At 32.1% G+C, this 25,126-nt stretch overlaps 1 protein-coding gene and 1 non-coding gene across 2 annotated transcripts in view; both read left to right on the forward strand.

Moving 5' to 3' along the window:
* The first annotated feature begins 2,332 nt into the window (after positions 1-2,332).
* The window catches only part of LOC108906315 (calbindin-32), a 36,874-nt gene continuing 14,080 nt past the window's right edge, over positions 2,333-25,126 (forward strand). Inside the window, exons 1-7 of the mRNA XM_023454389.1 lie at positions 2,333-2,483; positions 11,612-11,697; positions 14,444-14,533; positions 17,562-17,648; positions 18,351-18,407; positions 18,464-18,547; positions 18,606-18,661. Coding sequence (XP_023310157.1) covers positions 2,333-2,483; positions 11,612-11,697; positions 14,444-14,533; positions 17,562-17,648; positions 18,351-18,407; positions 18,464-18,547; positions 18,606-18,661 — 611 coding nt within the window. The remainder of the gene's footprint in view (positions 2,484-11,611; positions 11,698-14,443; positions 14,534-17,561; positions 17,649-18,350; positions 18,408-18,463; positions 18,548-18,605; positions 18,662-25,126) is intronic.
* Positions 11,307-11,378, forward strand: Trnah-gug. Its single transcript has one exon. It is a non-coding gene; the product is annotated as a tRNA-His (tRNA).

Raw genomic sequence — 25,126 nt, forward strand, 5'->3', positions numbered from 1 at the left:
CCATATGGTCTCCATTATTAAAGCAGGACATTGTAAGATTGGAAGGTGTTCATAGGCGTGCTACAAAACTCCCAGTCGGTTTTAAATAGGCTTGTTTTGATTCTGTCAGCGGACATGCCTAGAACAGTTCAAAATAGTTACCCAACTGTATTCTCAGTATGTCTTGACTTAGATGTTCTTATGAATGGAATGGTCAACTAATTTGAACCGCCCTAGAACCGTTCTCTGTCTCAACCAAAACAAAGCTAATACCTTACATATGAAGAACGTCTTATGCGCCTCCGTCTTCAATCATTGGTAGTGCGACGTACTCGCGGTGACCTCATAACAACTTACAGAGTACCTAATGGTGAATTAAACTGCCCAGAAACAATGTTTCAACTAAACAATGATTCTCGTCTTAGAGGTAACTCCTTCAAATTTAAGGAAGAAAATTTTCACACCTGCAACAGGCATCATTTTTTACCCAACAGAATTTTCGACCTGTGGAACTCCCTACCCGATTATGTGGTTTTGGCACGTTCTCCTAATTCTTTCAAGAACGGACTTGATGACCACCTTAATCAACAAACTGGATGATGTTTTTTGGAAATATACATGCATTTATAATTATTTTACTTTGTTTGTAATTGTTGAAAAATTCAGTCCTTCAACTAGTCGTTCAACACAAAACATCGTGAGAATGTTGCTGAGACTCCAGGAACATCAATTCGGCACCGTGGTCAAGAATTGGACATTTCGAGAAGATCTCTACAGCCGTATTCTCATGAAAAATTTACATCTTCATGCTTACAAAGTGCAAGTGAGTCAAGAACTGAAGCTTACTGACTACGCAGAGCGAAAAGAGTTCATTGACTAGACTATCGAATAACAAGTGGATGCTGATTTTTCGAACAAAATAATTTTTAGCGATGAGGCTCATTTTCATCTTGATGCTTCGTTAATTGATAAAAATGTCGCATTTGGGGTTTAGAAAATCCACGAGCGATTGTTGAGAAACAAATGCATCCACAACGTGTCACTGTTTGGTGCGGATTTTGGACTGGAGGCATCATCGGACCATACTTCTTCGAAAATACGTCTGGTTAAGCAATAACAGTTAATGATGATCCAGTTTTTTGTCCCTAAATTGCTAGATATGGATATAGAGGACATGTGGTTTCAACACCGTTAGACTTTTTTCTTTGGGATTTTTAATTTGTAAGATTTGTGCCAAGAAACCCTCAACTACCCACGAGGAAATTGAGAGCTGTATCAATGAAATTCAGCCGCATTTATTCAAGACGGTCATGGAAAATGTCGACAAAAGAGTGTGCAAGAAAAGCCCTGGAGAACTTTTATAATTTTTAATTAAAAATCTATGTTTTCTTTCAAAATTACTTCTTGTGCGAATTTTGCAACACCCTTTATTAACCACGATTAGTGTGGTTTTTGACTTTGACTTTTCATATAAATGACGTAATTGACAAATCGCTAGGTCGCGCTCGTATATGAAGTTAAACCTTTAAATGTTTCAAAATAGTAAAGGAAGTCAAGTCATACTTTTTTCAAAAAAATGTCTATTCAGTGACATAAAAAATTTAAATTTGGGTGAAGGATTATCGAGAAACTTACCTTAAGTAACGAATGTCTCTAAATAATATAGGTATATGGTTACCAGAATCAATAAATTTTAATCTCAATTATTTATTTTTATGACACAAATATATTGTCGCATTATGACAAGGCACTGCTTATAAATATGCATCTAAAGAACAAAGAGGAATTGATTTTCGCCAAAAAGTTAAACTATTAACCAATTAACCAAATAAGTATCTTATATTTGGTTAATTCAAGGAATAACACAATTAAAGTACCTAGTTGTTTTTAACTAATGATTTTTTTTGGGAAGCAGCAACTCTGCAGTCAGACTAAAGTGTCATACATATTAGTATACAATAGATATCAACTAGCAGTAACAATTAAGATACACTTTGTAGGCCTCACCCATAATAAAGTACCTACATTTATATTTAATATTTCAAAACACAAGCACAATGCCACTGAATTTCTCGAAATTGATTTGATTTATTGAAATTAAAATAAATCTTTTAGTTTTTTTCATATCTAAATATCAATATTTAAAAGAAAATTCTGAATTAAAGATAGAAAATAGAAATATTGGGGATGAAATAATGACAATTTACCCTCACAAAACTACCCGCAAGGCGTGGAATTTAAATAATGTTCCACTGTCCCCATTCAAAAGGGTATATTCCTATTTCTATTTCTCCAATAACGTTTATATGTATAAAAAGTAGCCTTAATTTGTGTTCTTTTTTGTTTCAGAACCATGACGACCCAAGCCGATCAGAGCTCTAAGCGCCTGAATTTGGAGAAGGCGACGAATTTCATGAGGCAGTACAGAGACCCCGACTCGAGAGAGTTGAAAAAACTTTCCGCAAACCAATTCATGGAAGTTTGGAGCCACTATGACAAAGACGGTGAGAGTTACATTGATCTCAATTTAATACTTTCAGGTGAAGAATCGATGGCGAACGTTTGACAGTTTAATTCTTGGCGTGTAGAGAATGGGAGCTTTCCAACTTTGCATCGGGTATAAGTTTGGAACTTAAAACGTTGAAGTTTTTAACAAATTACGTGTCGGATAAAAGTCTCCGCCTTTTTATCTAAAGTCGTTTACTAGAGCGAATTGCACATCCGCAAATACAAATGTCCGTATAGCTGTTTAAGAATATCAATTTCTTTATCAGATTTATTACGAAGCGCTTTTGTAAAAAAAAATGAACGGCAATGAGGAAATGTCATTTTAAGCAAAAAGTTTCCTATCAATTGATGTCCGATGTCAAAGACACATTTTTTTAAATAATAACAAAACGTTGTAAGTGATGGTATTGCAGGACACAACAACTCTCTCTACAAGCTATATGCCCCGACTGGCATTGGACCGGCAATATCACTATATACAGCTAGAATCATTCGTCGGCCAATCACACCAGACATATACCGCTTTCAGACTTGTTAATCCTTAGCTAGTAGCAGTGACCACTAGATGTAGCAGTTACATCTTTTACTTGCAGTCCAAAATGGTTGTTCAGATACAAATGAAATTCGATAAGTGTATTTAGATTATCTGCAATAGTCTTAAGAATCTTAATTGAAGTTTTTTATACATAAAAATATTTTCTGTGAAATATTTGATAAAATCATAAAAAAGTGTAGACATAAAGGTTTGTCATTGTTCATTGTGAATAAATAATTAATATTGGTGACGCCAAAATTTAGGAATTTTTCTTTATCAATACCAACCCTGAATGTTGGTTACGTAAATTGGGCAATCACGTGGCTTGTAAACATTTATGAACGCTCTGTATATTCTTTCACATATAGAGTGTGTCCACGAATGGAGTTCCTTCCTTCTTCCACTTTGGTTATTTTACGTCGTCGGTCTGTTCATGCTACACGATTAAAAACCGACATCAGGGAAAAGTGCAACTACCAACCTGAAAATTTTGTCGAACTCCCAGTTTGTCGTACAGTAACGATCTTTTACTTGCCTAACATTGTGTAAATAAGGGACCAACGATTTTACATCCTTTTCGATGGATGATACGTCTTCCTATATAAATCTCCCACAAATTTGTATAACTTATGTGAATACACCAACGCGCAGTCCACTAAAAGGTGGACAAACATCCCAAGCATTCCTTGTAAAGTCACATATATCCGTACGAGTGAAGGATATAGATGCAAAACTCACATTATCCACTTTTTAAATTTTTTCAGCAAGAAGGAATAACTGATTTCTCACTTTTTAAGTGGCTTAAGGCTCTGAATTTTTATTTGGTATTGTATTAGAACTTTAACTTTGCTTCTTAATTGGTGAAATGACAGCACAACAATATTTGACTCCAAGAAAGTGAATAAGTTTGGAAAATGTGAGTTTTGATACAACTTTTTGGATAATGGTAGTTTTGCTCCAAAATATTCTACATAATATTATTTTTTACACCAAAATTCATGAAGTTAAAGGAACTTTGAAACAAACTCAATATCAATCAAACTTTTATGTAATATAGTAGTTCAAAATCAAAATAAAAAGCTGCACAAAATACTTAGAATACGGTTTTATTATCAGTTATGAAGTGAAATATTTTTATAACGAATCTAAAATTGCAAAGTACAAAAAGTGTTGACAGTAAAAAGTTCTAATATCCGATATTTAAAGATGAAACTTCAAAACTAAACTTATCTTACTTATAATCAGAAACTCATAGAAAAACACGGAACCAACCATCTAGGAAAGCAAAACAATACAATGAATAAAATGAAATTAAAGAACTTTATTATCAATTTATTATAATTAGTAACATTTCTTCTCATGTTAATGGGTATGCAGGGTGTATTTTAATTCCGTATAATAACTTCAGGTATGTTTCTTGGATGATTTTAAGCCAAAATGTTTTAATAAAGCAGAGATCTAATATCACCCCCTTCCGAAATACAGGATACTGAAAGCACACTAAAGACGTTTTACGTAAATTGATGAAACTTAAGATAGATAGATATTTTAGATAGATATTTTATTTGACCACTCTTTACATACATCCGTACAAATGTGGTATGCCAATTTTCAGTTAAAATTTGAACTGTACAGTTGATAATATTATAAAAAAAAGTACAATGTATAAATCATTAAACACAGCGTTAAAATAATTTAACAAAATTCACACAGAACATAAAATTATTAGATTAATTAATAATTAATTATATTATTAATTATTAGAAGTTAAATAATAGTTGTATCCTCAAAATATTCCCTTAGCGAATAGAAGGCTTTATTTGTAATATAACTTTTTATTTTATTTTTAAACGTTATAAATTGTAACGATCTAGTTATTGGGCTTAGTTTATTACACATATTTAAATTTAGAAAATTTTTTTTGGATTTTGTTAATTTAAATTTAGGGGGTCTCAAAAAATTTGCTTTCCTTGTATTGTAGCTATGAATGTCACCCTGTACACTAAAATCTTTCCTATTACTATGTATGTCTAAAAGACTCTGATAAATAAATAAAGAAGGCAAGGGCATTATACTAAATTTTAAAAAAAGAGGGCGACAGTGATCGCGGTGATTAGCCATGGCTAAAATACGAATTATTTTCTTTTGTTGACGAAAAACTTTTCCGGCCGCACTGGAATTACCCCACAAAACGACAGCGTATGAAATGCGTGAATGAAATAAACTAAAATAGATACCACGTAAGATATCACTATTTACGAGCATACGTAACTGTCTAAATAAAAATATTATACTTGACAACTTTACACAGAGGTTATTTACATGATCTTTCCAGGATAAACCTGAATCAATATCCACTCCCAATACATGCAATGAACTATTATTATTATGTTTGGTCATTTTATTAGACAAAAACAATTTCTGAGTTTTTTCTGGGTTGATGGTTAAATTATTTGCAGAAAACCAATTTTTTGCCATCTCATCAGTAACCGACACAGAGTCCATCAGGGATTCTAAACTGTCATTTGTATTAAACAGAGTTGTATCATCAGCAAAGATAATACATTTTTTTGGCGACATAAAATGTATAAAATCATTGACATAAATTAAAAATAAAAGTGGTCCTAGTACGGAACCCTGAGGTACTCCATATCGAACTAATTGAATGCTAGAATTACCATCATTAATTGAAACAAATTGTTTACGATTATTTAAATATGATTTCAGTAACAAAGCTGGTAGGCCCCTTACCCCATAATATTCCAAATTTTTAATTAATATATCGTGTGAAACACAGTCGAATGCCTTGGTTAGATCACAAGCTATAATAGCACAATGTAATCCTTCCTCACGTCCTTCAACAATAAATTTCGTTAGGTTGGAGAGAGCATGGGTAGTAGAGAGGCCACTTCTAAAACCAAATTGACATGCATTTAACAAAAGATTACTTTCAAAAAAAACTAGTAAGTCTTTGCTTTAGAATAATTTCTAAAATTTTTCAAAAAACGGGTATGATAGAGATGGGACGATAATTATCTACTTTATCACCTTTCTTAAATAAAGGCACCACTCGTGCAATTTTAAAAATGTCAGGAAAAGTGCCCGTACAAAAACATATGTTAATTAATGATGTAAGTGGTTGCAATAATATATCAGCTGTAGTTTTTACAATTTTACTGTTTATGTCAAATACATCCAGACTGTGAGAATTTTTTAACATACTAATAGCCTCATTTACTTCAAGGGGAATAACGGGATGTATGTAAATAAAAACTATTTTTAGATGCAAGAGTACCCTTAAGAAAAACTTCGGCATCTCCTTTACTTACAATAGAGTTAATTAGAGATTCGGCAATATCGCAAAAATATTTATTATAATCATCAGGAGATAAGCTACTTTTGGGCTTATTTAAATTATAATGCTTATTTCTTTCAAAATTTACCAACCTCCATCCGTCTCTATTTATATTTGTTGATGTACTGATAAATTCACGCTTTTTGTTTAGTATTTAAGATAAGCTTTTTATAATTTCTACGAAAATTTTTATAAAACAACCAATCAGCTGGATTTTTTGAAATGTTACAAACAAGTTTAACAGCCATAAGAGTGTCTCTCGTACTCCTTAGAGTATCATTAAACCAAGTTACTGCTGACTATTGTAAGTATTAACCTATGAATTAGCCAAAAAGTTTACCTGTTTCGAGGGATATTCAAAGATACTCCAGTCTTTCTCCATCAAAGATATTCTAAAATATCTCAAACCAGCCTAGGTGATTATCCTTTTTTCCATTGTATAATTTGGAGTTGTTTCCAATTTGTTATTGAAAGTTATAAATTGACCTAAGTGGTCGGAAAGACAAGGGTCGCATACCCCAGATATAGTATCATCGTTATTTAAATTAGTAATAATATTATCAATGCACGTCCTGGATGTAGGCGTAATTCTTGTGTAGTCAGAAATTAAAAATCTCAAACCAAATGCAGAAATCAAACACAATAACTCTGTTAAGTTATCCGAGCTATTATTAAAATCAATATTAGAGTCACCCATAATAATTATATTTTTGTCTTTTAATGCATATTTACTTAAAAGCAATTCCAGTTTAGCCAGAAAAATTCCAAAATTGCCCTTACCCGTACGATAAAAACTAAAAATCAAAATTTTACTAGATATTAATTCTACTCCACAAAATTCAAAATTTATCTCAATGTTAAAATCGTCTAAATTCAGAGACTTATAAGATATTCGGTTAACTAATTAAAGATAAAAATTCGCTGAACACAAATATGTCAATCAGTGGCGGAAGTACTGAGAAGCACTCATTGAAAACTTCAGAATCTCTGTGCCATTTAGTTTTTTGGAAATTTGTTGGATGCATCTGAATGCTCAATGAAATATGAGTCATTTTCAGGTTAATATTTTCTCAAATTTAAAATATACCTATTATACAGTGACGTATAAATTCCATAACGGCACTCGTTGAATATCTGTATGTCAGTTCAAAATTTTTAATTAGTTTAAACACTAGTCAAGGTTTCATCAATCTACGGTCAAGTATCTTCAGAGATATTTGAAAATATGTGAAAACTTTCAAATTTCAACGCCCTGTATCTCTGAAAAAGTGGCTTTAGTCTTTCAGTTTTCATAAAGATTTTATGACCTAGAAGGATTCAAAAAGCAAGTTCTTAAAGTTATGACAAGGATTTAAAAAAATTTGAAACCAAACTCTACTTTTCCGAAAATGGTACATTTTAGCGGTATCTGACTTTTCTTCATCTGATATTTCTTCAAAAATGTCTTATTTTAATGAAAACGGAATTGACATTATTTTAGGTAGAAGAGTCCTCGGTTATTTCCTACATCTCCGCCACTGAGAGCATAACCGACAAAAAAATATTTCTTAATGAAACTTACAATCGATAATCCAAAAACTTGCACCGCGTTCCATTTAAATCTAAGCATACTGAAGAAGTAGGAGAACAAATTAACGACGTAATGGACATAAACCAAAATGAAGACGTAGAAAAAGCACCTAGCCTAGAAGAAATAAAAGCAATAATAACAAATCTAAAAAATGAAAAGTGTCCGAGTGAGGATGAAATTACTGCAGAAATGATTAAGTATGGTGGTGAACAGTTAATTAAAAATATAAAAAAAATACTAAAAAAAAAAAGGAAAAAAAAAAAAATACCTACAAAATGGAAAATATACCGACAAAATGGATATATTGCAACCAATTTTTAAAAAAGGAGATAGGAAGGATTGTCAAAATTATAGTGGTATAGCTCTTCTTAATGTAATATACAGGGTGATTCAGAACTTATCCAAAAAAATTCTGGATGTACAGGGGACCCTTACAAATACAATTTTGTAAAGAAAAAATCAAAATGGTCAGTTCGAAATTGATTTAAAAATACACTTCTGCACGGCACTGGAAACTGGTCCACTGTAAAACCTGACCTCGCACAATGCCACCGCTATGGCGGCGTGATAAAAACGGACAAAAACTTTCACAAGGAAAGAAATATGTAAATAGAATTTTATCGCACCTATTTTTGTATACCGCAAATTCAAATGCTTTTGCCTTTATTAATTATTAATAAAATTAATTTGTGTTTTTAAATAATAAAGTACATACCCGATGCTGCAACAGCAATTGTTCAAAATTTTATCCACTCACGTGTAAACACATTTGGGTCCGTCTTACTCACTTTCTACGAACTAACACAAATGATGTCTTGTTTCACCATAACACAAACGCTTCACCATAAATTAAAACGATATCCATCAACTCCGAGTACACGCAAACCATTTTTGACACTAACTACCCATTTGACACCAACTACTAAAAACGTATTATAAAAACCACAGATAACAGGTAAATATCGCAACGACGATTGCAAAATCCGAATTCAGTATTCGGAGTCGATGAGGCCACGTGGCGAATGATGCTAGAGACTACAGTTGTCCAGCTATGTAGTGGTTTAATGTGCTATAACTTCAATAATTTTTTTCTCAGAAACTATAAGGATTTTACAAAATTTTTTTTTACAATATTAACTTCATTTCTCATGCCGCATCTATTCCCAAATTTTTTTGGATAAGTTGTGAATTACCCTATATAAGATTCTGACGCCTCATATTAAGAACAGACTAGCTGAGAAGATTGAAAATGAAATCGGAGAATGCCAATGTGGATTCAGAGGAGGAAGATCGGTAATCGATCAAATATTTACACTAAGGGAGGTACAGGCAGAGAGCGACGAACATCAGAAGGAAACATATCTAGTCTTTATCGATTTTAAACAAGCATATGATAAGAGTCAGAAGAGGTCAATTATATAAAGCACTAAGTGAAATGAATGTAAGCCCTAAAATAATTAGTTTGATAAAATTGACGTTAACACAAACAGAAAACAATGTCAGAATACACGGAAAGTTTTCGGAAAGATTTGAAGTAACAGAAGACCTTAGACAAGGTGATCCATTATCACTGTTCTTGTTCAATATAGTATTAAAGAAATATTCAGAGAAGCAAACATAAACAGATCTGGCCTAATATACCATAAACGACATCAGTGTCTGGCGTTTGCAGATGATATTGCACTATTAACAAGAAGTAAAAAAGAGATAACAGAAACATCAACAAGAGAATGGTAAGTTCAGCAGAAAGGATGGGATTAGTAATCAACCAAACTAAAACGAAAGGTATGGTTTGGTCGGACAGAATTTGTAAGGAAATCAAATATTAAGAATAACAACAGATGAAGGAAAAGTATACACAATTGAAGAGGTTGAAAAATTATCATACTTAGGAACGACATGTCTAGTACCGAGTACCGAGTTTTGAAGAAGAGTTGATGAACAGATTAATAGTAGGAAATCATTGTGTTGGGGCTCTTAATATATTAAATATTAAGAAATAAAGGTATATCAAGAGGTCTCAAAATTAGATTATACAAAAATGTTATAAGGCCAGTACTGATCTTTGGATGTGAAGTATGGACACTGACATTGGCAGAACAGAATTGGTTAAGGATATGGGAAAGAAAAATATTTAGGAAGATATTCAGAGGAAAAAAATTAGAAGATGTATGGGAAAGAAGAACAAATAGTGAGTTAGCACACCTATTTAATGAACCTGATAATATAGGAGTAATAAAAGACCAAAGACTTAGATGGATGGGTCATATAATGAGAATGCAGTGACAGAACTCCACACAGAATAATAGAAGGCGATATTGGAGGAAGAAGGACACGTGGAAGACCAAAAATTAGATGGAAAAATGAGGTGAAAAGGGACATAGAAAAAGCAGACATCACTCAGTGGAAGCAGAGAACTGGAAACAAGAAGGAATGGAGAAAAATTGTGAAGCAAGCCATGGGCCTACTAGGTCTACAGAGCTGAAAAAAAGACATTTTGTATTTATTCAAGAAAAATATATTTTTTGGTAGTGCGCCCTGTTTCCATTTTTTTACTAAGCATTTTTTAACTCACGTTTATATGAACTTTTCTTTAAAGTGGCATTTCCTCTATCTCCTGTTTCAGTTTGGTACAGTATTTCAGAAACGCTCTGTATTTTATAATTTTTTCTTAACCTTTAAATTTTAATGACATAATAAGAGGCATGAAGTACATGTAACAAAATCGATTAAAGATTAGTACAGATATGTGCATTAAAAAAAATTAATGAAAAGTATACCTGACAATCAGAAAATCCGCATGAACAAAAAAATGCTTTATCTATATAAAAAAGTTTAATTCCTCTTGCCTTGCATATAGAAAGACTTTATAGGCATTAAAATAATTATTACAATATAGTAGGTCAACACATACATATGAGTCAAAAAAATAACTACAGTTTTTGTTTGAAATTAGTTTTATGCCTCAGAACTATTAAATGAAAGTATGAAGATATGAATGTAAAATCTCAAGCCAATTATAAGAAATTACCTGTTGAATAAATTCTTGGAAATATTTCTGATGCAGAAAATATTAGAAATGTACCTGCAGCATGAGCTAAGATACCCACAGGCTACATTATTCCATATTTTGTTTTAAATATTTTAACTAGTGTTTCTTAATTGTTTATAATGATTGATACCACTAACTGTCTAATTTTGTGTTTTTAAATATATTTAATTAAATGGTGGTTTGTAATAAAAAATTATAGTCAAGAAACCAACAGCTGAAATCTAATTTAGGCAACCAACAATTCACCAGTGTATAATGCTCCAATGTGTCTACATTACATTTCCAAGAATTAGACAGTTCTCCAATAGCCGTGATCGTCTAGTGGTTAGGACCCTACGTTGTGGCCGTAGTAACCCAGGTTCGAATCCTGGTCACGGCAATGTGCAAACATTGTCACGGTCGAGATTTTTTTTAAACTTTTTTGCTCTGGAATTTTACATCTTATTAAAACAAAATTACGTATTTTGTCCAAAGCAACAAATAGAATATGTAAGAAGTTGATCTATATAAAATAGTGATAGTTTCTAATATTACTTTATATTACGAACAAAACAAAACTAAATTTAAAAAACTTTTAATTGGATATTTTCATGATTATACATTATTTTACAGGAAATGGATATATTGAAGGAACAGAATTGGATGGATTTTTAAGAGAATTTGTATCTAGTGCCAATGCCACAGACATAGGTCCAGAGGTAAGCAAGACTACCCTTGTAGTAATAAATTAATAATAATGTAATTAATAGTAAGTAAATAATTATTCTACTATTTCCTGTTTATAATAAATTTAATATCATTATAACCTTTCATGTTTTGTGAAAATATAGTGTATCTCCAAAGTGACGTGTAATATTAATAAAAATTTTCTTTTTTTTTGAGAGCAAATCCTTGCACACTTTTCAATGGAGTGTTAGTCATCTCGCTGCATATTAATTATTACAAATAATATAGCGAAAAATTTCGCCTTTCTTTTTTATTTTTGTGTGAAGTTGTTATTTAGCTTGCAATTAAAAAAAAATAATGTGAAACGAATTAGGGGGACAGTTGTGTCGCCTCGGATTTTTTTGTTTAATTCAATAATTATGTAGGTACGTAGGAACCTTTTTTTTTTGAGAAATAATACGCAACATAACTTGTTTTTTATTTGTCTCGGTTTTGGGACCTCGAGTTGTGGGTTCCACGAAAAAAACTTACAAATCTCTGAGAGAACAGCTCTGCACTGTCAAATTATCTTATTTTACAATTGGTGCCCCTCAGATTCCTTCTAACACTGACTGTCTCGAGTTAGCTCATAGAGGCATTGTATATCCTTTTAGGAATAAGTTGTTTCTCTTGACGTTTTGTTTGTTTCGACAAAAATAACACAGGTCAACATTTGATATAAGCGGGAACACCGTAATCGGTATAGGCTACTAGGAGTTTTTGGGGTCGCTGATTACGATGAGAGGGTCAGTTAACCTCCATCACGTCAGGTTCAAGGTCATTTGAAGGTCAAATGCAGAACAAGCCATGAAAAAATCTGAAAAAAATCATGGATATGTTTTTGAGGTCGGACAATCCGAATCTGAGGTCAGCTAAGCTCCACAAGGTCAAGGTCATTTGAAGGTCAAATGCAGAAAAAGCCATGGAAAAGTCTGAAAAAAATCATGGATATGTTTTTGAGGTCGGAGAATCCAAATCTGAGGTCAGCTAAGCTCCACAAGGTCAAGGTCAAGGTATTAGAAGGTCAAGTTCAAAAGAAAATTTTTAACCGATAACATTTTTTAGTTGTTATTCTTCATGTTTTTTATATAAACCCTTACTTCTTACTTGTGTCTATATATTTGCATATATAAGCAACTGTTCTACAAGATTTATACTCATTTCACGCACTTTCGCTCGAAATGTGGAACTCACTCACTCATATATCACAGATAAGTAACAAAACTACCTAAAGTACTTTCGCTTGAATCATCGCGCTTATTCAGTTACATATCACTGATCCGACAATAATACCGTAAAATCAGTATATCGAAGAACATTTTCTGCGCGTTATATGTGGCTACCGTTCTATCTCGTATGAGGTTACATGCTTACTAGCAGAAGAGGCATCTATATAGCTACTAGTAAAAGAAATAACAAACAATTTCCGTTGAAAGCAACCAAACTATCAAAATGGAGATATCCTAGGAAAAGAAGAAAAGACCCAGACCATGAATCTATGGCAAATAGGATGAAAGGAATCACCTAATGGAAGAGGGATGCACCGATTGATTAAAGTTATCGGTAGCTGGATTCATCTTAATCCAGCATCATTTTTTCAGATTTTTTCAAAAATTACTTCATCCCTTAACCTTGACCTTTTGGAACTTCAAAGACCTCAGATTCAGATTTCCTGACCCCAAAAACATAAGTATGATTTTTTTCACATTTTATCATGTCTTTTTCTGCATTTCACCTCTAAATAACCTTGACCTTGACCTTGTGGAGCTTAGCTGACCTCAGATTCGGATTGTCCGACCTCAAAAACATATCCATGATTTTTTTCAGATTTTTTCATGGCTTTTTCTGCATTTGACCTTCAAATAACCTTGAACCTGACGTGATAGAGGTTAACTGACCCTCTCATCGTAATCAGCGACCCCAAAAACCCCTTGTAGCCTATACCGATTACGGTGTTCCCGCTTAGATCAAATGTTGACCTGTGTAATTAGTCCTGATAGTTTTTCAATCTGTTCATCAAAATAGTTTAAAAAATAGGCAATTACAAATAAAAGTCGATATGTCTAAGGTTTCCCAAAACCAATGGTTAATCGTACTTATACGTTACTTTGTGAAAGCACTGTATATTCCATATTGTTTGTTATCTAGATCTAGATGGTCTGAAATTATTTATATGTGGCATAGTTTTTGATTTTTCTATTTATTAGTTATTTTGTCACATCTGAATAAATTAAACAATTAATTAAATAAACTCTTGTGTTTATACGCATTCTACTTGTACTAATAATAATTCCTACAATACTAAGTTGTGATTATATGAAATAATTTTGCAAAAACTCTTCTTATAATATTCAACTTAAAATATCTTTATAACCTACAAACCGGTAGTATTTAACAATTTACTTCTATGCCAAAAAAAGAAAACGGTTAGTATTATACATTTTATATTTAAATTGCATAGAATGTTTATATCAAAATATTTGATACATCACTATCATCAAAAAAACTTTATCTCTTTTACGTCTACTTTCCAAATTTTCGTTTATTGGGAAGCAACACAATAAATTTCATCAATTCTCAGTTAAGTAAAATAATAAATATCGTGCTGATTCCTCTCACTAACAGGAACTTCGATTCCTGAGATTTATTACAAACTTTCGATGTCTATAAATCTCCCTGTATTCCGCCTCATTTCAAATACCCAATCCTGATCGCTATTTATATTTTTCTTTGTTCCAGGCCGTATCTGACGATATGCTAGTGGAGCTGAAGGCATGCTTCATGGAAGCTTACGATGATAACCAAGACGGAAAAATTGATATTCGAGAGGTTCGCTATAAATTGAATTTTACTCATTTAATTGTAATTTTCATCCAATACTTCGTTCCTCATCGTTGAAAGAATTATATTTGGACACCTGTAATAAAATTATAGTTAATTTGATAACGGGTCATCTAAATAAAGTAAAAAAAATAATTAAAACTATTATGACCGTTAATAGAAAGAAACCAAAAAAATAGCTACCATTCGTTTTTCGTAAAACTAATAATTCTATAAAACTCAATACAAGTTCAGGTCAGACGTACAAGAAGAGAGCGACAATTAATTATTTTAAGTGTTAGTGTGATATAAGCTATAAGGCATATGTCAAATGATATAGAATGTAGAGCGTATACGTATAGAGTGTATTTAACCAAGTTACAAATGCATTACATTCGCCCTNCCGTTAATAGAAAGAAACCAAAAAAATAGCTACCATTCGTTTTTCGTAAAACTAATAATTCTATAAAACTCAATACAAGTTCAGGTCAGACGTACAAGAAGAGAGCGACAATTAATTATTTTAAGTGTTAGTGTGATATAAGCTATAAGGCATATGTCAAATGATATAGAATGTAGAGCGTATACGTATAGAGTGTATTTAACCAAGTTACAAATGCATTACATTCGCCCTTCTTATCACGTAGAGGCGTATAATCCAAGAAATGGATATACCTACACATACGCCTTTACGTGATAATAGGGACGATATGTTTGGCAAGCCACTCAAAAGAGTATGTTTAACATCTACTACATTAAGTTCAATATTAAATTATTCATTATTACCAAGATGTACACAAAAAAGAAATAATTATTATTATAAAACCACGAACAATATAGCTTATCGCTCCAGATCGCGTGTTAAGTGCTGCAAATTGACAACCTAAAAAGGGTGCAGGGTCTTTTTATCTGGCATCCAGCAATATTTAGCGTGGTAACTCTTCTACTTGGTAATAGGAGGCAGTTCTAGCGGTGGCTTTTGCCAAGTATTAACTGGACATACAAATAATGCATTTAACTATGTAATTGAAGAGTTATATGTAACTTATCTTTTGTTTGGAAATGGCATTTGTGTTAAATTCTAAATACCTAAAATAAACCAAATTAGAATTAAAACTATGAATTTAATCAGAATAACCGATTTTAATTTAAAAAATTATAATAGAATAGAAATAGAATAGAAAATTAAAATTCTGATGAAGAAAAATAAAAAATAATTAAACTATATTATTCAAATAACAATAATGTGCAAGAGTTCGACAGGAATATCGGCAAATTTAATTGGGATGAAGAATCCCGTCTACGAACACTAAGAATTATTATTAGAAATCTTAGGTGGCCAAATAACAGTCCCGATCTCAGTTCCTTTAAATATATTTTTGTGGGGAAACTTCAACAAAATATATTATTAAAGACCTCAAAATTTACTTGAGAGAAAAAAAAAAGGACGAAACGTTTGATAATTCTGAATTTATTTTTAAGGCAATAAATAGTAAATTAAAGCATATTTCCAACTGTATCATCACGATTACGAGAAAATTTGCAAAAATTGGTAGGTATTTTAATGTTATTTCGTTTTTAGGTATTCTCCTTATGTTGTTGTAAAGGTTAGTTATAAAAATTGGTATTTTTTATTTCAATAAGGATGTATTTTAATTTTGTTTGACGATTTTTTACTTTAAACATATATTTTTCTTCAAGCGTATAATAATACTTATATTATATAGTGCAACACCTCCTTTAGAAGCAGCCTATTGTTTAACTAGTACAAATATTTTTCATTTTTTAACTAGTAAAAAAATGTAACAATGTGTAGGTAAGTATCCTAGCAACGAATTAAAGATTCAAGAAGCTTTGACGTTTCATTAAGTGTCAGTTGAAATTTGATGTCGCGTCGGGTCGTTTTTAAAATGTCTGAAGAAATGCAGTGCACACCACCAGAATTACTGGAAATTGCAAATACATCAGTGGCAACACTTATACCAACAAAGTCGAGAAAAATTTATGAAAATGCTTATGATAAATTCATAAATTGGGCAAAAGAAAATAATGCACATATTTATTCAGAAAATGTGATGATAGCATATTTTACAAGATTATCCAGAACACTGAAAAGTTNAGTTCGTATTGACAGGGTAGTTTCCGGTGGCAACAAAGGGCGGCAATAGTTTTTGTAAATGGCTATAAATGAAACGTAAACTTTTTAAATCAAATTTAACGTGGCTTTTTAAGCTTGATTGGAGATATAAGTTATGACAGTTTTAAGGGTTGTTGACAGGGTGTCTTCCAATAGTGACAAAAGGTCCGAATATTTTTTAAAAATCAGTATAAAAGTAATGTTAACAACCTATGTCAAATATAGGGTGGTACGGGGCTAATTTTCTAAAATACATGTAACTAAGTTTTAAGGGTGGTTAATATGTGGGGTGGCTTCTGATGATGGGGAAGTGTTGTTTTCGTCTACAGAAGCCAGAATATAGGTGGTAAAATCATTTTAAGTACGATTAAACGTGATATTATGGGTTTTCATTTTCGTTCAAACGAACGTTCGGAACTTCAGGTACATGTTTACATTCTATAGTTGCAGAAATATTTATTTTATATAAATTCCCAAGAAACACGCATTAATGTAAATCACTTTTGCTAGATGTAGAGAACTGTACTACTCCAGTAAATATGAACATCGCATTCGTTATGTACAATAGTCTTGGAAATATTATTTAGCTTTTAATCTACTTTTCACATCAAAAAAAAATATATGAAAATGCCATAATTATTAGTCAGTGTGCGCAAAAATATGATTCCACCTCTGGTTTCCATCATTTGATCTGACATTTTTCTGTATCTCCAGTTCATTATTCGACGCAACATCATTCATCGGAAAAGCGTACATTCAGAATAGAATCAACAGTTGTGTAATGCCCTTGTTTTATGTTACATACAATAAAGCGCATCTGGAAAGCTAAATCTGTTCCTTTGTGAAATGACGTACATGGCACATCAATATCTGTTAACCTAATGCGAAATCGATTTCCAGCTTGCTCAGTTGCTGCCTATGGAGGAAAACTTTTTGCTGCTCTTCCGATTTGACAATCCTCTGGAGTCGAGCGTTGAGTTTATGAAGGTAAGATTTTGTCCCAAATATTTCGTTTTTATGTAAATGTTAGGAAATATTGCTTTTCGTATTTGAATATTTTAACATAAATTCTTCTATGTACGATATTTTTTATTCCATCGCTGTGAGCGTCGCAAAACTGTTTAATTTTGATAGCATTTCACACTTAATGTAAAGTTGAATACCTACTCAGTAAATGAGGAAAAAATCGAGTCTACAAAATTCCATAAACAAAACTTTTCTGTTTTTACGGGTAAATAATATTTTGAAAAATAAATAACAACATTCACATTTATAATAATTTTGTTTTATTTTTATTTTAAAATAATCCTTAAAATCTAATAATATCACTAGTAGGGCAGTACTCATCCTTTATTAAAACTGTTTGAATAAAAATGTTACATTCTGTTTTCTGTGGATACTTAATATTCTATATCTTTTTCTTTCGGACAATGGAAAAAATAATTTTGCTTCTTAAATTTGTAGTACCATCTGTTCCATGTTTTTTCTCGAATCTCAATTACCATCTGCAAAAAGCAATAAGTTATCACTTGCGGACTATGCATTTGGTATAATACTATTTACGTACAATTTTGTACTTGTTACTGCAGAATAAACTGGATGACTATTCTAAAAGCTTTCCAGTTATTGATCCGAGGTTGAAGCTCGTTGTTTTTGTACTGTATTCAACTCACGTACCTATTATTTCAGATCTGGAGGGAGTACGACACCGACGGAAGCGGCTACATAGAGGCAGACGAATTAAAGGTAAGTTGGCGACTTGCCACTTTCAGTTATTCCTTACGAATTTCTATACCTTCCAGAACTTCCTGAGGGATCTGCTCAAGGAGGCCAAGAAAATCAACGACGTCTCCGAGGACAAGCTAATCGAATATACGGACACAATGGTAAGTTTAAAAAGTTTTTTAGGTCCTTGTAAAGTTTCGAGTTTGAATTGTTTTGCAGTTGCAAGTCTTCGATTCCAACAAGGACGGACGGCTACAACTTTCCGAAATGGCAAAGTAAGTTTGAATGTATCATTGCTTTTAGAATGGGAATAATTTATTTGAACTAAATCGACTATAAATTTCAAAACATTAGAAATTAATATTCTCTTTTAATGCTATAAGAATTACTTCTCAGTAGTTTTAATTTGTAATTATAGTAAGGTAGTTTCCGATTTCCAGAATTTTCAATAGTTTTGTTCAAATAAAGAGTACAAAATATTTCATCTAGAAACTACAGTAACAGATGAATTTGGATTGAAATGAATTTTCATTATAGTAGCTGTAAATACAAATACACAATTGATCCTATGATTTCCGTAGATATTCACATCTAGAAAAAGGAAGTCCCCCTATTCATTTGAGAAGCGAATTCGAACAATTTTTTGAACTCACCATAGTTAAAGAATCGGTCTAAATGTGTTTCTTAAAAATGACTGTATCCTCCTTAAAATTAAAAAAAAAACAACGATATAATATGAAAACAATGGGTCCCTAACAATTCAAATATTAACCACCAAAATTATTATCTGACTTTCGTCGTTTAATTTTGTCTTGAAAATAAATGAAAAATCGGAATCAGCACTGATCATATATCGTTGTTTCTTCTATCTAAGGAAAACTTGTCTACGTCCCGTGACTCGTGTCTATAGCATAAGGTCGCATTCCTTGGATAATTTTAACTCAAAAGTCCAAAATTCACTAGTTAAGGAGTTATGGGTTATATTAAATTTAACAGTAAATAAATCTGGTAAAGAGCATGTTGAATAAAGTAATGTATTGTTTTATTAATTACGAATTTTTTTATTGCTAACAGAAATTTAATTAAAGGTTTGGTTGAAAATGTCCCCCCGTTGCCTAACAACACGTTCTTGCTCTTCTAATAATTGGAGACGTATCTAGGTCATTTCGTATGAATGCAGATGCAGCCATAATATTTTGAATTAGCTCATCTCTGCTTTGTGGTTTAATTGAATACACTAGACTTTTTATGTGTCCCCAAAGATAATAGTCAAGAGGCAGTAGGTCTGGCGACCTCGAAGGACAGAGAACTGGACCTCCTCTTCCAATCCAATCCACACAACATTAACAAAGTTGTTATTTAGATATTCTCTCACATTTACACCAAAATGCGGTGGTGAGCCATCGTGCTGAACCCACATGTTAACTTTATTCTGAAGTAAAACATCCTCCATTAATCCTGGCAACACATTTTGTAAAAAATTTAGGTAATGCTCTGATGTTAAACGTTCTTGAAATACGAATGGCCCAATTAGAAGGTTATTAAGAACACCACACCAAATATTCACCGAAAAGCGATGTTAAAAATGCGTGTCCTTGATTTCTAAAGGGTTCTTAAGTGTCCATGAATGTGAATTTCTGGTATTCGTAATTCCATCTCTATTAAACGTGGCTTCATCCGTAAACATAATTTGTCCACGAAGCTGAGGGTGTGCAATCAACCAACAACAAAAGTCTACACGCCCTGCATAGTCTGCTTGTTGTAAATGTTGAACACTAACATAAACGCGATTAGATATTCTTCATATACTAGTAGGTAGACGACTATTTTCGATCATGTTAAGAATACCTTCTTCTTCGGCAAGTTCTTGCTGCACGGGACGTTCTGTAGTAACTTTAGGAACCATACCTGTTTCTGTCAACTGACGATGCACATTTATGAACACTTGCTTATTAGGTATTCTTCGATCAGGAAACCTCTGATGATATTCCCGTACTTAGGCTCTCTCATTTCCGTTACAGTATCCATAAATAAAGTGAATATCAGCATATTCTTGATTTGAAATCGTAGCCATGTCAAATTAGTCTTAAAATTACAACGTCAAAGAATAAACAATGTCACCATAACAATATGACAAAACAATTACATAGCCCACCTCACTTCTTAAATACTGAGTTTTCGACTTAAGATTGTTCAAGGAATACGACCTTAAGCTATAGCCATCGACTCACGGGACACACTGTATAAAAACTGTAATAATTATAAAATGAATTATGTATTTTACTGCCCTTATGACTTTTACAACCACACCAAACTATTTAAATACATCGCAAGTTCAGCGTATTGGTTAAAAATAACATTAGTTCGAGAACAACAATATTGTCTAAAGCTGTAGGTATTAATGACGCCCTCGCAAAAACATGCTTGGCTGCTTGAATAAGTAAATATAAAATTAAATATTATTGGGTGGCAAACTAAACAGGAGATAAAATAAACTCTTGCTTAAACAAATAAATTTAAAAATAAATTAATGATAAATGTTATTTTTCTTTAAGTACCTACACCTAAGTCTGAAAAGTTAAATAATAGTATATTACGTAATAAGTGTTGTAAAAAGCATTTTACGTACGAATGGAAAAGTTACGCACGACGCCGCGTAGCGGCGAGTGCGTAATTCTATGAGTGCGTAATTGCATTACACCACGTATTACGTACTATACTTTACCTACGACCACTACTTTAAATACTTAAAAACACACCATCTGCGATCAATGCAAGATTCCTATTACGTGGTACGGTAAAAAAATCGCACAGCTTGGTAAATAAATCGTACAGTTTTCCTAGCAACCGCCTAGCAACGGTCAATACAAACATTATTGTATTGACCGTTGCTAGGTGGTCTCTAGGAAAACTGCGATTTTTTTACCGTACGTAATAGGAATCTTACATTGATCGCAGACTGTGTGTTTTTAAGTATTTACAGTAGTGGTCGTAGGTAAATACCATGTTTATGAAGCTTACATAGAAAATATAATAGTGTACTGCTAATACTGATACTCCCCCTGAAATATCTTCAATGCAACAGGATTTTCCGAAAAACAGGTCGATTTTGCTTTTAAGGGGGACATCTTTTGATCATAAATTCATTGATGTAGTGGCACATAATTTTAAAAGTATTTCAATTCCTTTTACAAACATGCTGAAATTTTTTTGTTCTGCCTTAAAATTAATGTAAAAAACCTGTTGGAAGTGTCGGTGAAATAAATCGAAAAAAAAAGTTTTCAAACAAGTTTTACCCATTTACTTCCATTCAGTGATAAAACCTTTGTTCAACATTTTCCCGAATATTTTGTAGCATTTCAGGGGTTATTTCATTACATGCTGCTTCGGTGGCGATGATCTAAAGAGGTAGGCTGTAGGTTTCGTTTTATAAATAACACTTTTTAAATGACCCTACAAGAAAAAGTCCAATGGTGTTACATCAGGCGATCTTGGAGGCCACTCAGTGAAACCCTTTCTACCAATCCAGTGTTCGTAAGAACGTTGATTCAAAAAGTCACGTACATCAGCTGCATAGTGCGGCGGAGCACCATCCTGTTGAAAAAATACATCATTCTTTGGGATCTGATCGTCGTTTTCAAGAATCTTCATAATGCGAGGGTCCTGAAGCAAATTGAAGTAAAATTCACCCATCAAGTTATCAAGTAGAAAAAATGGACCAACAATATTATTTCCCAAAATCCCAGCCCATACATTCAACTTTTCTGGATACTATGAATGTTGTTCTCTTATAACTTCAGGATTTGAATCACTCCAGTAATTGCAATTAAATTCATTAAAAATTCTTGCAGTTACCCGAGCCATTTCATTATTTCGAAAATAGAGAGTGACAATTTTAATTCTCTTTGCAGTGATGTAAACCATAGTAATTTGAATCGTCTGCTTCAAAATAGCGAATAATAACAAGTCAATGGATTTCACTACCTAGACAATTATTGTGATTGATGTAAAATCGGAACAAAATTACATGTACAATTCTTTCAAAACTTTAATGATAAACCTCATTTTTACAGTTTTTTTTATTACTATTTTATAGTCCAGTTGGACGCGACTTTTTGTTTCGGCAAGCTGAATTTATCACTATAGATGTTAAATATTATGTACAATAACATATTAGTCTCCACAATCATAAAAATGGGGAGAAGATTGTTTGCAGGGTGGTTAATTGTACCTATAATTTTTACGTAAATTCACGTTTTTCACTTATAACTTTGTTCCATTAATTTCCACGAGAAAATAGTAAAGTACTTTTTTTGACATACTAGCCATCGAGCGTCAAAAAATATTGGTTAGATAAAAGTTATAAACAGAAGAAGTTTATTTATGATTTTTGAATTAAACATTTATAAACTGCGTTATTATTACAAGTTATGGCCTTATAAACAAATTAACTAATTATTATTAGTCTGGACGATCCCGAGGATCTTCCACAATCGCACTGATTTTTTTCATGGTAGATTTCATAATAATACACTGAAATCTATCATTTTTATTTTAATTTCAAATTTGCAACCTGGAATTTTTTTTTATTTTTTAGCCTTAGTTGCAAAATGACGACGCACGAGCGTGATATAATTATATATTATTACATATTCGGAAAGCTATATGAATAGTGCTTTAAGTTAAAAAAAAATCATCAATATTCGTTGAAAAACAACGGATATTGTTCAAAGAACACATATTGTAAACAGATTTATTTTGACGCTTCACAACCTCTTTAGACCTATGTAAATAAAGATTTTATTATGAATATTATTATTCTCGGTGTTTTTAAAAGTAGCACTATGATATTAATGAATCTAGAATTAACAATAAGATGACAATTTAACATACCTTTATCTAAAGTAGCTTCGGTTATTATTATTAAAATGTAACATAAGTGGGACGGTATCTTCATAACTCAATGCTTTTTCTTTAAAACCGGTTATTCTATAGATAACACATAACTATACCTTTTCTACCTAAAAAAAAATATGAAAATCTTATAAACGACCATAAAAGATCAAAAAGTAGGACTATAAATCATTTAGGGGCCAAAACTGCCGAAGATACTCTGCCCCCAAGCGTTTGAAATAACTATTTATCTTTAAGTTAGATACATTAACATAAATAATTGGTTCAAATAACTTGGCCTGGCAGTGTCCCGTCATTTTTCAGTCATCTCTAATTTCTTATTAAATACATTTTAATAGCACTATTAAAATAATTTTAAGAAAAATATTTATGTAGAGAAAATGTATAAAAATTTCAAGTTTTCAAAAAAGTATGTTTTTTCATAACAGCTATATTAATTCATTTACCAATTAAAAATTTAGTACACATAGCAATTGATTACTTGAATATAAATACCGAGCCCTTCGAAATAGCAATTGCTTCATGTTTAAGTTTCAAGTCGTAGTCATGTCAGAAAATAAAAATAAAACGTTAACTATTTTTTAATAAATCTAGTTATTATACCAGGATTTATATGTATGTATATGAGTTTCCGCTACAGTCGTGTACAAACGTTACAATCAAATACATTTCACTTTATCCTAGACTGAAATTGCAGTTTTTATTTCCCGTGATAGCATCGGCAATCTAGATAAATTGTGAGATGTGTGCCAGATAATTTGGAACAGGTGCTACTGCTATCAGTATAACGTGCCAAATCGTTACGTTTAGTCGTTGGCGTACTTTGTTTTACCTGCCACAGCTGGGAATTTTCATATTTCGCAGGATTCACTTGTTCCCACGGTATCGCACGATTCTCTTTCATAGTTTGTTCACACCGGAAAATGTACAAAATATTTTTTATCTGAGCTTAACATTTCATTATAGTCCATTGCTTTTTCGATTTGTTTTTTACGTTGTGTTAGATACATCATTTTTACATTGTGTTAAATACATTAAAAATGGGTAGAGGTTCATCCATAATTCTCTTTTCTTAAAACCACGTTTAAAAAATACTAACTTTATGAACTTATTTCACTCAATAAACTGTACAAGATGTATAACAGTATTAAGTTACTGGGATCACTTTACATGTGTTAATAAATTCGTCAATGTATGAGCAAAACGTAAGGCTGACAACTTTTAGAATAAAAATCAATAAAAATAATATATAGGAATAATTAAAAAAATCTCTTTTAAGGGGGGTGTTTATATGCGCAATTTTTTTTAGCATTTTAAAAAATCTGAAGTTCACTGTACCATTTATATAAAAGTTGAAATTGAGTAGCCCTTTACAACTAACAAAATAGGACGTGCAAAACAGCGTTATAAACAAATTGTCCCAGGGTCAGGCAAAAACCTCTCGGGAATTCGCTCTCTTTGCATGAAATAGAGCTTATTTTTACGGTAATTTAAAAAAAGAGAAGTCACCTACGCCTCTTTATTTCCAAGATAGCTTTTATATAACGTTAATTGTTAATTAACTATTGGACGTATCGGACCAAAATTTTAGAAACGATTAAAGAAAGGGTTAAATTTTTATTTTCAGAAAGTTTTACAATGATAGTTCTAGCGCTAGCAGCAGTAAAAGTTAAAGTTAAAGAACGGCCTGCACACGGGAGGAGCGCCGGGCCCGCTCATGCGTGTGAACGCCGCTCTCGATCGTGCGCGAGATTTTTTACTTGGACGTTTCAAATTCGGTTAAAAAATCGCACGCGCGGCTGAAGGCGATGTTCACGCGCGTGCGC

The sequence above is a fragment of the Anoplophora glabripennis genome, unplaced genomic scaffold, assembly GCF_000390285.2.
Source record: "Anoplophora glabripennis isolate ALB-LARVAE unplaced genomic scaffold, Agla_2.0 scaffold284, whole genome shotgun sequence".
Taxonomy (NCBI): domain Eukaryota; kingdom Metazoa; phylum Arthropoda; class Insecta; order Coleoptera; family Cerambycidae; genus Anoplophora; species Anoplophora glabripennis.